Source organism: Durio zibethinus, chromosome 4, assembly GCF_047325235.1.
Source record: "Durio zibethinus cultivar Kanyao isolate XHJ-2024 chromosome 4, ASM4732523v1, whole genome shotgun sequence".
Lineage (NCBI taxonomy): Eukaryota > Viridiplantae > Streptophyta > Magnoliopsida > Malvales > Malvaceae > Durio > Durio zibethinus.
This window is the reverse complement of record NC_143165.1, coordinates 13,265,002-13,278,353: the sequence shown is the minus strand read 5'-3', so window position 1 is coordinate 13,278,353 and position 13,352 is coordinate 13,265,002. Positions and strand designations below refer to the sequence as shown.

Genomic DNA, 13,352 nt, shown 5'->3' with positions numbered 1-13,352 from the left:
AAAATACACACAGAACCATAGAATTACACACATTGTGATGCCCCCAATTACCAACTTGTGGGACATTTTTTGTGGGATAAAATCGTAAACTCCAATAAAGTCAAAATAGATAATACCTCGCAAGTTAAGTGCAAGTATCTACAAATGGTATCAGAATAGTCACCAGTTGGATGAGAGCTAAGTGTTACACCATGAAAATCATCTCTACAATCCTAACATTTTGTATGACCTTGATTTTGTGGTTCTATATGTATGAAAATCCACATCTAACATACGAGATATTGTTGGGTTTAACTTGAAGGTCTTATGGTTTTATCTCACAAAATTACAATCTCTCTCATTAAAGTTTGCTGTTCTTGTTAAGCCTAACACAAAGTACATACAAAACCACAAAATCAAGATCACACCAAACATTGAGATTTTAGATGTGGCTCCTATGATATAGCACTTAGTTTTCGTCTAACTAGTAATCTTACTCTGATACTATTTGCGAAGACCTATACTTGACTTGCAAGATATTATCTGCTTTGACCCGAAAGTTTTATAATTTTACCTCACAAAAGATACCTCACAAATATAAATTTAAGCCTTTACTTATATAGCATAGTAAATTATTAAAATATCTCAATGTGAGATTAGAATTTCACAAACCTTTTAATTACTTTAGGAGAGTTTTCATCACTCTTCCATTTCTTCTTGAAGTGCACCGGTTTCATGTCCATTCCAATCATTTGGTGTCAAGTTGAGATCTCTACTTTAGAAATCCTACATGACAGATTTTTTTCTTTCATTGCACCGTTCCCTTCAAATTTTAAGGTGAAAAACTTAACCGTCTTGGTAGGTAATGGTGACAAAAAGCAGTGGTAAATCTAAACTTTTATTTACTGGAATCCACTTATAACATATGTAAATTACTGTTGACAGATTTATTAATTTTATCGATAGAAAAAACATTTGGAAAAAAATTTTGAGAGTCTACGAGAGAAATTTCGTTTAAAATTTTTTGTTTTTTAATATTTAGGGATTTCCAAAAAAAATTGGAATACTAAAAAAAAAAATTCTCCTTTAAAATTTTTTTATTTTTCAATTTTTGAAGCATCCCGCTATACCATTTACATCCGTGCTTGACGAGGAACAGTAATCTCGGGGATATCTTCATCAAAAATTTCTGGTGCTATTTGACCAAAATTTCCCTTTTAAATAATTTTCATTGTGACTTTGAGTTGAAATTGCAACCAACACCAAATATTACCAAGCAAGTAAAGTCTCCTTTCTAGTTTAAAAAAAACACAAACTAATTTGGCTTCTTATCTTCAAAAACTTTAGCTTAATCATTATGAAATTAGTTTAAAAACTTCAATTTGAATGGTATGAATCAATTTCTGATAAACTCATAGGGTAAGTTATTTTCATGTGCAAATATAATACATTTTCAATATAAATAATTACGTGGAATACACATATGCTAAAATATCTCTTTCTGATCTAATATGAAAAACAAAATAGTAATGACGTTCAAAATATAATATATATATATATATATATATACGTTATCATTTATTTTATTGTAACTTTTTAAATAATAAAAATATTATCTCATAGACTATCAATGGAGTTTTATACTTTGGTATCTGCTAGGTTCATCTCTATTTAGTTTACATCCATTAAAGTCAAATTAAGAAACTTAATTATTCATTATATAAATATAACTTTTATGTCCCTAAAGTACTAAGAATGCCATGTCATAGTTAAGAAAGTTTTTTTCTCTAATTTTTTTTTCTTATAAACAAATATAAACTTACATTAATATACCCCAATTTCCATATTTTTTTCACGACTAAAGGTACCAACAACCTTGTAATAAATTATTTTTTAAAAAATAGGTGATAGTTTTCAAGTTTTTTCCGATGTTAGGATATTTTAAATTTTTTATTCTTTAATAAGAGTAATTTTAAACTTATTTACCTAAGTAAGGCACTCTAAGCCACATTATCATCTCTTTCCTTCAAGCCTTTCCTTTCTCTTTCTATCTGCTGTGTTTTTGTCAAAAATCTCATGAAGAAAAAGGATTGAAGAAACCCTTGATGTAATGGATTGAACTGAGGGATAAGGTTGAAGTTTTCTTCTTAGGAGATCTACGGGATATTATATATCTTAGGTCCCTCTTCCAGTTTCAAATGATATCTAAATATTTGTTGAAAATTCTTGTTGATTAAAACTTAGATCCAAGAACTCAAGTGTCCATTACGTTTGTTTTAAAGAGACATGTATTTTATTTCTCAAAACATATTGTTTTGGATGGGATTAGCCGTTAGAGGGGTTTAAGTGCGAAGTAGATTGAAGAGAAGTATTTTATTAAGAAATTATGGAGTGTTTTTTAAATCAGGGAATTGATTTGGGAACAGAAGTTGAGTTTTGTGGCTGAATGAGAGGCTAAAATACTAATTCTTTAATTGTAATGTCAGAGTTAGAGCAAGAAAAAATGCCATCTTGGGGCTTGTTGATAATGGTGTGGGGATCTCAGAGCATAAAACTGTTAAGGCATTGGCTTTAGATCTCTCCAAGGAACATTTTGCAGCTGATTGGTGGCATAAGCAGGTGGTAACCAACTTGAAATTCAGATTGTTGTCTGTGCATGAAGATGGTGGTTTGGAGATTCTATTTTCTATGGAAGAACTAAAGTTGCTATTTGGGATGGTAAAGGTCCAAAAGTGCCTGACCTTTTAACTTCAATTTTTTTTAGAAGAACTTGGGAAGTTTTGAAGGTTTATCTCCTAGATTGCTTAATGGAATTTCATAAAACTGATGCCATAAGATTTAGCGAAAACAAGAGTCGATAAATAGAGTTGAGATGTTCATGGCTTGGTGGTTAACAGTTCTTGTTTGCAAGTTTGTTTTTGATCTTGCTTTGTTATGCCCAAGCTGATACATTAGTACTCATAAATAACCTATTCAGGTTCGACTCGAAATTTAGTTCGATTATTATCGAGTGAAACTTGAGCTCGAGTAGTTCAACTTATCGGTTGAGTCGAGTTTGAGCATCTTATATTCGACTCGAGTAGCTCGCAAGCTTAATCAAGTTTTTATATTTTAATATATTTTAATTAATAAAATATCTCGAACTCAAGCACAAATAATTGATTTTTATTAAACATAAGAATCGAACTATTTTTATATATTAATCGAATTTAATCAAGCAAATTCAAATAGCTCGATTTTTATCTCGAGTCGAACTCGAGCTAAAAAAAAAATTCGATTGAATTCGAGTTAAGTTTCAAATCTCAAATTTCGAATAAACTCAAACTCAAGCTTAATACTGTATTAACTCGAACTCGATAAATTACACTCCTAACCAAGCTCTATATTTTCTCTATGTTTCCTTATTGATGGTTGAGAATCTCTATGAGGTATTGACCTCTTGTTGTAATTTTTCTTTTTATTCATTAATAAAATCCTAACAAAGCAAAAAAATATATTTTTTCATTAATTTTTAATAAATTAATACTAATAACGATGATATGGCATGTTGACATGGCTTAAATACCTTAATTTGGAAAATAAGATTAAAATCACCCTATTTTAAGAATAAAGCTTCTAAAATGCTTTGCTTTGAGAAAAAACTGGATGGTTTTCTTATGCACTATATCCAAGTGGATAGTCCACTCCAGTTTTAACTCTAACGGCCCAATTATATGAGCTTTCGGAATAGAACCAATGGTTGATCTAGAAATTTTTTAAATGTCTCAACTTATAATATATATACATATATATAATTATTGACGGATTTATTAATTTTGTTGATAAAAAGATATTTAAAAAATATTTTGAGGGTGTTTACAGAAAATTTTCTTCAAATTTTTTTTTATTTTTAATTTTTAGGGTGTCCTTTGATTCCTTACTTTTGAATGTGGATTCATCTCTTACCTTTTTATTCTATTGTCTATAATGACTATAATGATCAATTGGGTGATAAGATATCAATTATATTAATCGTTTTGCTTTTTATATTTTTATATGATTTATATTTTGCTAATTCAACTATTGAATTTTATAATGTATAAAAGTACTTCATGCATATTAAATTTTAAAATAATTAAAAATATTTATCCTTTAGATAATAATAAAATTTTAATTGTTAATCTATATTGAAAAAGATATTATTTTCAACTATAATAATAGAAATATTATAGTGATTTGAAATGTTAGTGCATGACAAGTATAAATAGATTGTTAAATTTACGGTCAATTAATAACAATAATAATTGTATGTGAAGTTATAAAATGATATAATATAAATATTATATATATAACATCTATACTACTTTTAATTAAAAGAATCTCCGAGCGAATTAGAAGGGAACAACTGCCCAAATTTACAAAATAATCATTTTACCCATTAAACAAAATGGTTGACACTATTTAATATTACAAATTGACCATTTTACTCCTTAATCTAAATAAAAAATCAATATAACTATATATAGTTATTTTCATTATATTTAATTTTATAATAAACAAACATATCATTATATTACTATCAGCATACATTAAGATTATAGACACAAAATTTATCCAAGTTTTTCGAGTCAAATCTCAGTTTTAAATTCGTTTGGGTTTTATCAAGTTCGTGGGTTGAGGCCCGATTTTAATGTATTTGGGCCGGAGCCCAATTTCATTTTTTGGGGGCTTAAGCCCACTATTTTATTTTTACCTTTATTATTTAGTTTTATAATTAAACATTAAATACAATAACATTAAATAATATAATTAATTAATTAAACATTAACCAAAAATACAATAAAAACAAAAATGGGCTAGAGGTTGGTGCTAGTGGGTGCTGTGTATGGCACCATTGGACATTCACCATCTGCAGTTGTTGAGCACTACCACCCACTCTTAAGCACCCCATGAGCCCTTGACCACCAACCAGACCCAGGCTCTAAATCGCCTACCTTGAACCATCTGAGACTCAAAACCACTCCTCTATGCACTTGCCTACCTTGAACCATCCTTATGCACCACCTACCTTTAGACCCACATCTTGAAACATTGCCGGCCACCAACCATTCCTTAGACCAAAACCCTATAAATCAAGTTTCAAACCAACCACCGACAAAAAAAAAAAAGGAGACTTTGCCCAAAAACCACGAAAAAAAAGCGCACACACAAAAAAAAACAACTATCATGACCAAAAATCAGAGAAAAAACTAAAAAAAAAATAAAAAAAAAACCATATTTTTCCCTTTAGGGAAGAACCCAGCACCACAGCCTAAAGATGTTTTTTAGGGGAGTGAAAGGTGTTTAGGGGTATGTTTTGGGCTTTTTCGATGATCGGTATGATGGTGGGGATGGCTGTCAGTGATCAACTTTTGGGATAGTGATCGACCCTGGGCTTTTGGTTCAAAAAGAGTTTTTGGAGTTTTTTTTTTTTTTTAAAGAAAGAGAAAAATGGAGTCAAAAAAAATTTGACTTTTATATAGGCAAACAAAGGTCAAAATGACGTTGTTTTGAGCCCTCAAGATCTGTGCATTGACCTACTGACTTGACCTGGGGTCTGTATACCCAACCCGATAATCTGGCACCCTTAAGCCCTAGCCTAGTTCGATCTAGCTAAACCGGCCTAAACTGACATTGATTGACCCAAACTAGCGTTGACTGGATAGTTGATCGATTCAGTTAATGTAATTTTTTATTTTATTTATTTATTATTTTTAGTTTTTATAGTTATTATTTATGTATGTTTGGAATTTTAACTTTGCTAGAATAAATACTTGTTGATTTTTATAATAATAATATTAACAAAAGAAAGACAAAATAATATATATGAAATTAATAAAAAAATGAAAACAAAAAGATAAGTAACACTAAATAATGAAAAATAAAGTCAAAATTTTTTATAATTCTACTAAAACGTTAAAATGAACTTTATAAAATAATATAATAAAAAATAACTAAAGAGTAAAATACTAACAATACTAAAAAAATGATTTTTGAACTTTGATAATTTTTAAATTTGAAAAAAAAGGAAAAATAGACCAAAAATAATAAAAATAATGAAAAAAATGTAAAAAAGATATTTTTATCCGAAGATGAGATTTTAAGATATTTTGAGTAGCAATGCCTAAGAAATCTTTATGTGAGAAGATTTTTTTAAAAGATTATCAATGTATTGAAGTATTTATAAAAAAGTTTTCAATATAATAAAAAATTTGCTTTTTTGCTATAAAGTAAAATAAAAATTAACTAAAAATTATCAAACAAAATAAAAATTAACCAAAATAAGAATATTAATAATAAAAAATGATAGAAAAGAAAATTTTATCCGATAATGAGATTTTAAATATTTTGAGTAGTGATATTTTACGAAATCTCTAGGTGAAAAGATTTTTTAAATATTACCGGTGTATTGAAATATTTATAAAAAATTTTTAATATGATAAAAATTTCTCTTTTCTTCAAAAAAAATATTAATAAATTAAAAAAACTAATTATATTTTAAAGGAAAAATAAAATACGCACATCGATATCTTGTCATTTGCATTACATGCACATCCTTATCTTTATGAAAAATAAATACGAGTTTCTAAGGATCGAGAAATTATGCCTACGAAATCTCTAGATGAGAAAAACTTTTTAAATGTTACCAACATACTAGAATATTTTAAGAATTATTTTAATAAAAAGATCCTAATTTATTTTTTTCGAATAAAATGAAATAACAAAAAGGAATAATAAAAAAAAAACTAAGATTTTGATAAATAAAGAAAGACAAGAAAATTATTTTTAAACATCGAAACTAAGACCCTTTTTTTTTTATCAAAATCAAAGAATAACATATAATTAATTAGTACTATTTTAAACAGGCACTGTATGAGTACTAATCATTTCCCATGTATAATTAACTTCTGGACTCAAGCTTTTTTGTAGATCTTAAAATTATCTTTTTAATAAATTTTAATCAATTTTAAAATTTTATTAAAATGATATGTTTTAATAGGTGACCAATCGTACTTAATAAAAATAAATTGGTTACGACTTCATTTTTTGTTTATTTTCTTTTCATTTTTAAATTCGTCGAACGGCTCCAAAACCGTTATAACAAAGATATACTAAAAACTAAATATTTTTTGAAAATAAAATTTATTTAAATAAAAAATTTATTCTCACAATAATACACTAATAAAAAATTGAAAAAATTAATAATTAAAATAATTAAAATATATTTATTATTACTATTTTTATTTATAATATTCTTTAATTTAAAATTTTTCTTTTTATTATTAATTTAAGTAGAAAATTAAAAATACTTAAAAGGGAAGCACTCTAGTTGCAATAAAATTCAACGCGTAACTAAGGGCAGTATATGTTGACTGTTTTAGGTGGTTTTTTCACAGTATATGGTGGTTTTTTTGAAAGTGATGCCTTTACGAAACATGATCGGATGTCTGCTTCTTATTATATTGGTTTTAAGTTGAATTAATTTTGCACGTGTCTTGAAGAATGTTTGTTCCAATCTCAAATGTTAGGGAAATAGCTAAACTGGTTATATGATAGCTCTCTCTCCTGCCTTCCTAGTTACTTCCTTGGAGAAATTAAGATAGTTGGAATCTCATTTGTTGATTTGCTCTTTCAATTGACATGAAATAACATAATGTTTTATTTTTTGTGATTCAATATAATTTTGAAAAAAAAAATCGAACTTCTTTAAATAAGATTTAGATACGTGAATGTATTTATCATTAAATCAAATGTTCGAATATTATATATTAATAAAAATAAAAAATCAGAAGGAAATATTTTGAGATTAATAAACCTATAAAAGCATGGGATGTTTTAAGCATTCTTTTAGTCAAATTATAATTAATTAGAACATGACACGTATCAAATTTGACAAAATTTTCAAACAGGTTTACAATTTATTAATAGCCAATTTCAAATGGAAGGCAACCCTAATGTTTCCTGGCCCTACTATTTCCTTCGAATCCAATAAAGGAAATACCATTCCTCCCCAAATCTTTTCCTTCCATTTTCCTTCCTTTTTGAAAAATGATTTTTTTTTTGTCTCAGTTTGGTCGGTGAATGTCAAAACTCAACTCATCAAACAGTAAGCTACTAAGAAATTCCTTTAATTTAATGCAAGGCTTTGCTTAGTTATTAAGTAGATTTAAAATTCAAAATTTAATATTTATAGTTTTTTAATTTTAAATTACAGTTTTTTTTTTGTAATTTTTTTTCGTAGTATTTTTTAAGACTATAAACAAATAGATATGAATAAACAAATATTTGTTTGTAATTTGTTCATTTATTTTTAGAATTTTTTGAGCTTGATTCATGTTTGATAAAAAAATTACTCTATTTGTTTGAGTTTGATTTATTTAAATAAGAAGATATTTGTGTTTAGTTTGTGTTTAATTTGATTAAATTAATCGAACTCGTTCGTAAATATATTCACAAACATATATAAATAAATATGTTTATGAATAATGAATAAGTCATAACAAAATAAATTTAAACAAATAAATCTTAAATAAATATAGACAAGCCTTAAAATAGGATCAAAATAAAAATAAAAATGTAAATTTGTTATTATTATTATAAATAAATAGCAAACAAACAATAAATGAATAAGTTTTAAATGAATTTGTTCATGATTATAAATGAACAAACGCTCTACTCGTTTTTGGTTCATTTAATAAACAAATATAAAAATAATATTTAAAATCATTTATAAAATTTAATAAATGAATATAAACAAACACAAATTGAATATATTTACAAACAATTCGTGGAAAGTTTTATTCATTTATATCCTTAGTGCAATTGTTTGATCAAACAGTGAAGAGTAGAAAACAACTAACTTTACATGTGCTTTTCATGTCTTTCCTTTGACTCTTTTATAATTTTTTATTTTTTTCCAAAATATGGTAAAAAAGTAGACTGTTTGTCGTGAAAATTAACTTGCCTTTTGTGTCTAAAGAAAAAAAATATAAAAAAAATAAAAAAGAAAAAGAGAAGGTTCAATGTAACTTGTTTGAAGGGCAAATGAAAATTTTTCAAAGGCATAGATTTGGTCAAGGTTTTCTATGTTTCCTTTCCCTCCTTTGTCAAAATGAAATACATTTCGTCGCTAATTGTTCAATCTTTTCATATTTCCTTTCTTTCAATTCAACTATAGAAGTAAAAATGCTTGTAAAAGAAGGATCTAAATCCACACTTAGAAAAAACAATTAGGCCAAATCATTCAACCAGACACTCCTATATATATATAGCATTAGGAACCAACATTCTTAAGATACAAGCTACACACACAAAAACAAAAAAAAAAAAGAAAAGGTTGTTAGAGAAAAATAAAATTAGGGTTTTCCTTCATTTTTCTTATTGTTCAAAACCATGCATATCCAACGTTATTCATCTGCAGCCATGGTGAACTTCCATCGCAACTTTCTTGCTCGCCAAACATCAACGAGAAAGTTGGAGAATCGTCTTATGGCAAATAAAGCTTGTGAAGTTTTCATTAATCATAGAGGCATTGACACCAAGAGAACTATAGCAACCTTACTCTACAATCACCTTTCGTGGCTAAATGTACAACCTTTCTTGGATAACAAGAATATGAAACCAGGAGATAAGTTGTTTGACAACATCGATAATGCGATAAGGAATTGTAAGATTGGTGTTACTGTGTTCTCACCAAACTATTGCAAGTCCTACTTTTGTCTTCATGAATTGGCTCTTATCATGGAATCCAAGAAGAAGGTTATTCCAATCTTTTGTGACATTAAACCTTCGCAACTTCAGATTGTGAACGGAAATGTTCCAGCAAAGGATTTCCAAAGGTTCAAATTGGCTCTTGAGGAGGCAAAATATACTGTAGGGCTCACATTCGATTCTTTAAAAGGGTAAAGATCTATGAACCATTCTTTTATTATAGCTATTCATCTTCATTGACTAATTTCATAAACTTGTGGAAATCCTTTTACTAACTTCTTTTTTGTTCAATTTTACGTAGGAATTGGTCGGATGTGGTGACAAGTGCTTCAGAAATTATAATCGAGAGCCTGACTGAGATGGAAAGCGAGAAGAAGATTATTAAGAGCTTGAAGAATACTCCAATGACTCTTTGATTCAGACTCTCAAAGTTATGCTGCTGCCATCAAAGAATGTTAATGATTTCTTCATCACATTTTTCTCAATTTTCATTGCATTATTCAATTCCATGATAAGCCTAAAGATTCTTTCCTTTGTTAATCTTTTTACTTGTACACTTTAACAGAAGCAAGAAAAATAAACAACATACTTCTAATCTTTACTTCATTTGTACAATCATACTTAATTGTAATAAGATTCAAGTTAATGATATTCACATCCATTTACTTTTTCTTTTATTAATTGGTGATTAGAGAAAAACAGAATTTGATGTTCAAAATTGAAAGATTGGTTTCATGACCATTCTAAGTCAAGTACATTACTATGTGTTTCCAATTCGGTACATATTGGTTTTGGCAGTTATATATGACTGAGAATTGAATTTTGCTTTATCAACAAAGAAGAAAAGATGAATATAAATTTTCAATATTTTTTTATTTGAAAAAAGAATTTGAATCCTTATCTTTGAGCTGCAATCATACATTAATCACTTTAATTAAATACTCTAAATAAATTGATGTGATTCACACGTTGAAAATTATTTTTAACCAACTTTAGGCTAAGACTATCATCAATTTTTCATTACTAAGAAATTAATTAATATTCTAGCTTGATTTACTACAATTAATGGCTAAACAAAATTAAACATGTTACACACATCCCTTCACGATAGAAATTATTGGATTTTGGCATTACAAATATATATAACTCTAGTGGATCCACCTTACCTTTCCAGGTTTAACCCAAATTTTGATTCAATACCCCAAAAGAAGGCAAAAGGAAAAAGCAACAAAAGAAAAAACCCTAGGTTGACCAACTCTATGGTAATGTAACAGACGCGCAATTTAAGCTTTTCAATTTTCTCATGATTCTCAGCATTACATCCACAGCCCTCATTGGAGAACTAATAAAAAAACAATAATAATGAAGAAAACAAAAGATGATTACTTTTTTTTTTTGGATAAAAACAACACAAGTATTACCCCAAAGGCTACTCACCTAGTACTATTCTCATCCGACACACTTAATTGTGAGATTTTGACGTGAATGCATTAATTTGGTATGATCACAGCGAAAAAAAAAAGTGATTATTGTTGAGAACTTGGATTTGAGTTAACAATTTTTGTGATCATATGCTTAATTGAAACAAGTTTTCCTCAATAGGAAGCTTGAAACTAGCTAGTGTTCATGCTTCTTTTTCTTTCTAAATCCCAAAAAACAAAGAACTTTTACTGCTAAATTGTTAGCTATACATGTAACTTCTACCCAACAAACAAAATTGTTAGCTGCCAAGCTCATTTTTGCTGACTATTAGCCTCTCTAAGCATTTCCAGTATTACCATTTTGTATTTTAGATCATCTCACTTTTTATTTCTGGTTCCGTCACTTGGTTTGAGGACTTACATTTTGATGATTCAAAGTTTTCATCAGAAGCACACAGCAACGGCCGTGTTGGATTTAATTGATAAACCAGAGGCTCTACATTTTTTGAAATATGTGCAACTATCAAGTATAGCAACCCAACATTCTTAACTTCATGTCTTGAAAGGAAAAAATTGGTTGGTTGGTGTGGGAGGGTGAGGGGATTAGATTGCTTAGATTCCTAGGATCTGAACCTGAAGTTGTAATCTGAAGTGCAGTTGCAGTAAATTTAGGTGGAACTTGGCTTGATTTTACTGTGTTAGTTAGGTTCATGGAACCACATAAATTTGCACTTATTGTGGCTCTAGGCAGACATAAAATTTGTTGGGTTTCTCCTGCCAAAATTTATGAAGGTTTTATTTTTTTTTCTTTTGGAAAGTATATTCTTTTGCATATGAATTGAGGGAAAAGATTGTGAAATTGTCAGGTCTTCTAGCCAAATCAAAATTTATGAATAAACAAAAATTAATTATGAATTGATTGTTTTGAGTAGATTTGTTAATTCGCATATTTATATCGTATTTATTTTGTGTATAACATGAAAACTATTATGTTACAAGTCATATTAATATGTTAAAAAAGAAATACATTTTCTTATTTTGTTAAATTCATATACAATTTTTATTAAAATTTTAAATCATATTATTTATATTATTTATATTATTTTGTATTATGTTTGAAATTGTCAAAGTCTAATTTTGAGCCGAAATCATAGGTGGTTCAAGCTACTATTCCTCAATAAAATTAATTGTAACAATAAAAGGAAGATGCCAAGAAATGTTTAATATATATTCTGTTTTTGTGATTCACATTTTTTCCTATGGAGAAGCCTTTTTTTTTAGTCACATTTCGGCTTATGGAGAAGCTTTTTGTAACTTTCTATGCAATTAGAACATAATCTTTGAGCCAAATATGGGAATCATAGCACCTTTATAAGAAACTGTAGCATGTCGGACAGGATATGTACATACATGAAAAACATTAAGTGATAATGTTGGTCCCAAATAATCTTTTTCCTGCATCACTAATTCCAAAGTGGTTTTTGACAGAAATGGACAAATGGACCCTTATGTCTCCAGGATCCATTGCATCAGTTGTTTTCATTAACTGAAACTCCAATCAAGTGACCCTCTTTTACATACACAAAACATTCTTAAAGAATGACATAAAGGTTCAAAAGTTTGATTGGAGGAAAGCAAAAGCTAGCTTGAAGAACAGGAGTGGGGTGAGGGGAGATTTGAAACTTTTGAATCTTTTCTTCTCATCTCTACATTCAAGCACATCTGAGTCTTGTTCTCACTGGCAAGTTGCAAAGGCTTATTATCATGTAGGATATGAATAGATGTGAATGAAAGATTTGCTAGATTTGGTAATTTGTTTTGACTAAATTAATCATATACTATAATGTAAATGCTTTAGTACTTTAAGTCCATAGAAATTTTATGTCTTATGAACTGCTTTTGTTACTATATATTTTCTTGTATAACCCCACCAACAATCAATATTGATGCTGCTTTTTGACTGTTCCAATGAAAGTTTAGAGAATTGTGATTCTCGTTTACCTCTGTGGAATTTATGAGGATTTGATAGAGATATTGAAGTGTCAAACAAGGCACAGTTGTGAATCATGGCAATTGATTTTTTTTTTTTTTTATTTCATGATTAGAAAATCGATTTGAATTAAATTTAAATATTTAATATTCGAACCAAATTCAAATCAAATAAAAGAAAAACAATTGTATAACAAATTTGAATATTACAATTTTAAATTCGATTTTTAATTT

At 27.9% G+C, this 13,352-nt stretch overlaps 1 protein-coding gene across 1 annotated transcript; it reads left to right on the top strand.

Moving 5' to 3' along the window:
- The first annotated feature begins 9,080 nt into the window (after nt 1–9,080).
- Nucleotides 9,081–10,217, top strand: LOC111288892 (putative 2' cyclic ADP-D-ribose synthase BdTIR). The gene is made up of 2 exons (XM_022879839.2): nt 9,081–9,899; nt 10,010–10,217. Exons 1-2 carry the CDS (start codon nt 9,391–9,393, stop codon nt 10,122–10,124), a joined length of 624 nt encoding a protein of 207 aa, XP_022735574.2. The 5' UTR covers nt 9,081–9,390; the 3' UTR covers nt 10,125–10,217.
- Nucleotides 10,218–13,352: the final 3,135 nt, after the last annotated feature.

Coding starts and splice junctions, on each gene's coding strand:
- LOC111288892 (XM_022879839.2), top strand. CDS start 9,391: ATGCATATCCAACGTTATTCATCTGCAGCCATGGTGAACTTCCATCGC. Junction 9,900..10,009: donor ACATTCGATTCTTTAAAAGG/GTAAAGATCTAT, acceptor AATTTTACGTAG/GAATTGGTCGGATGTGGTGA.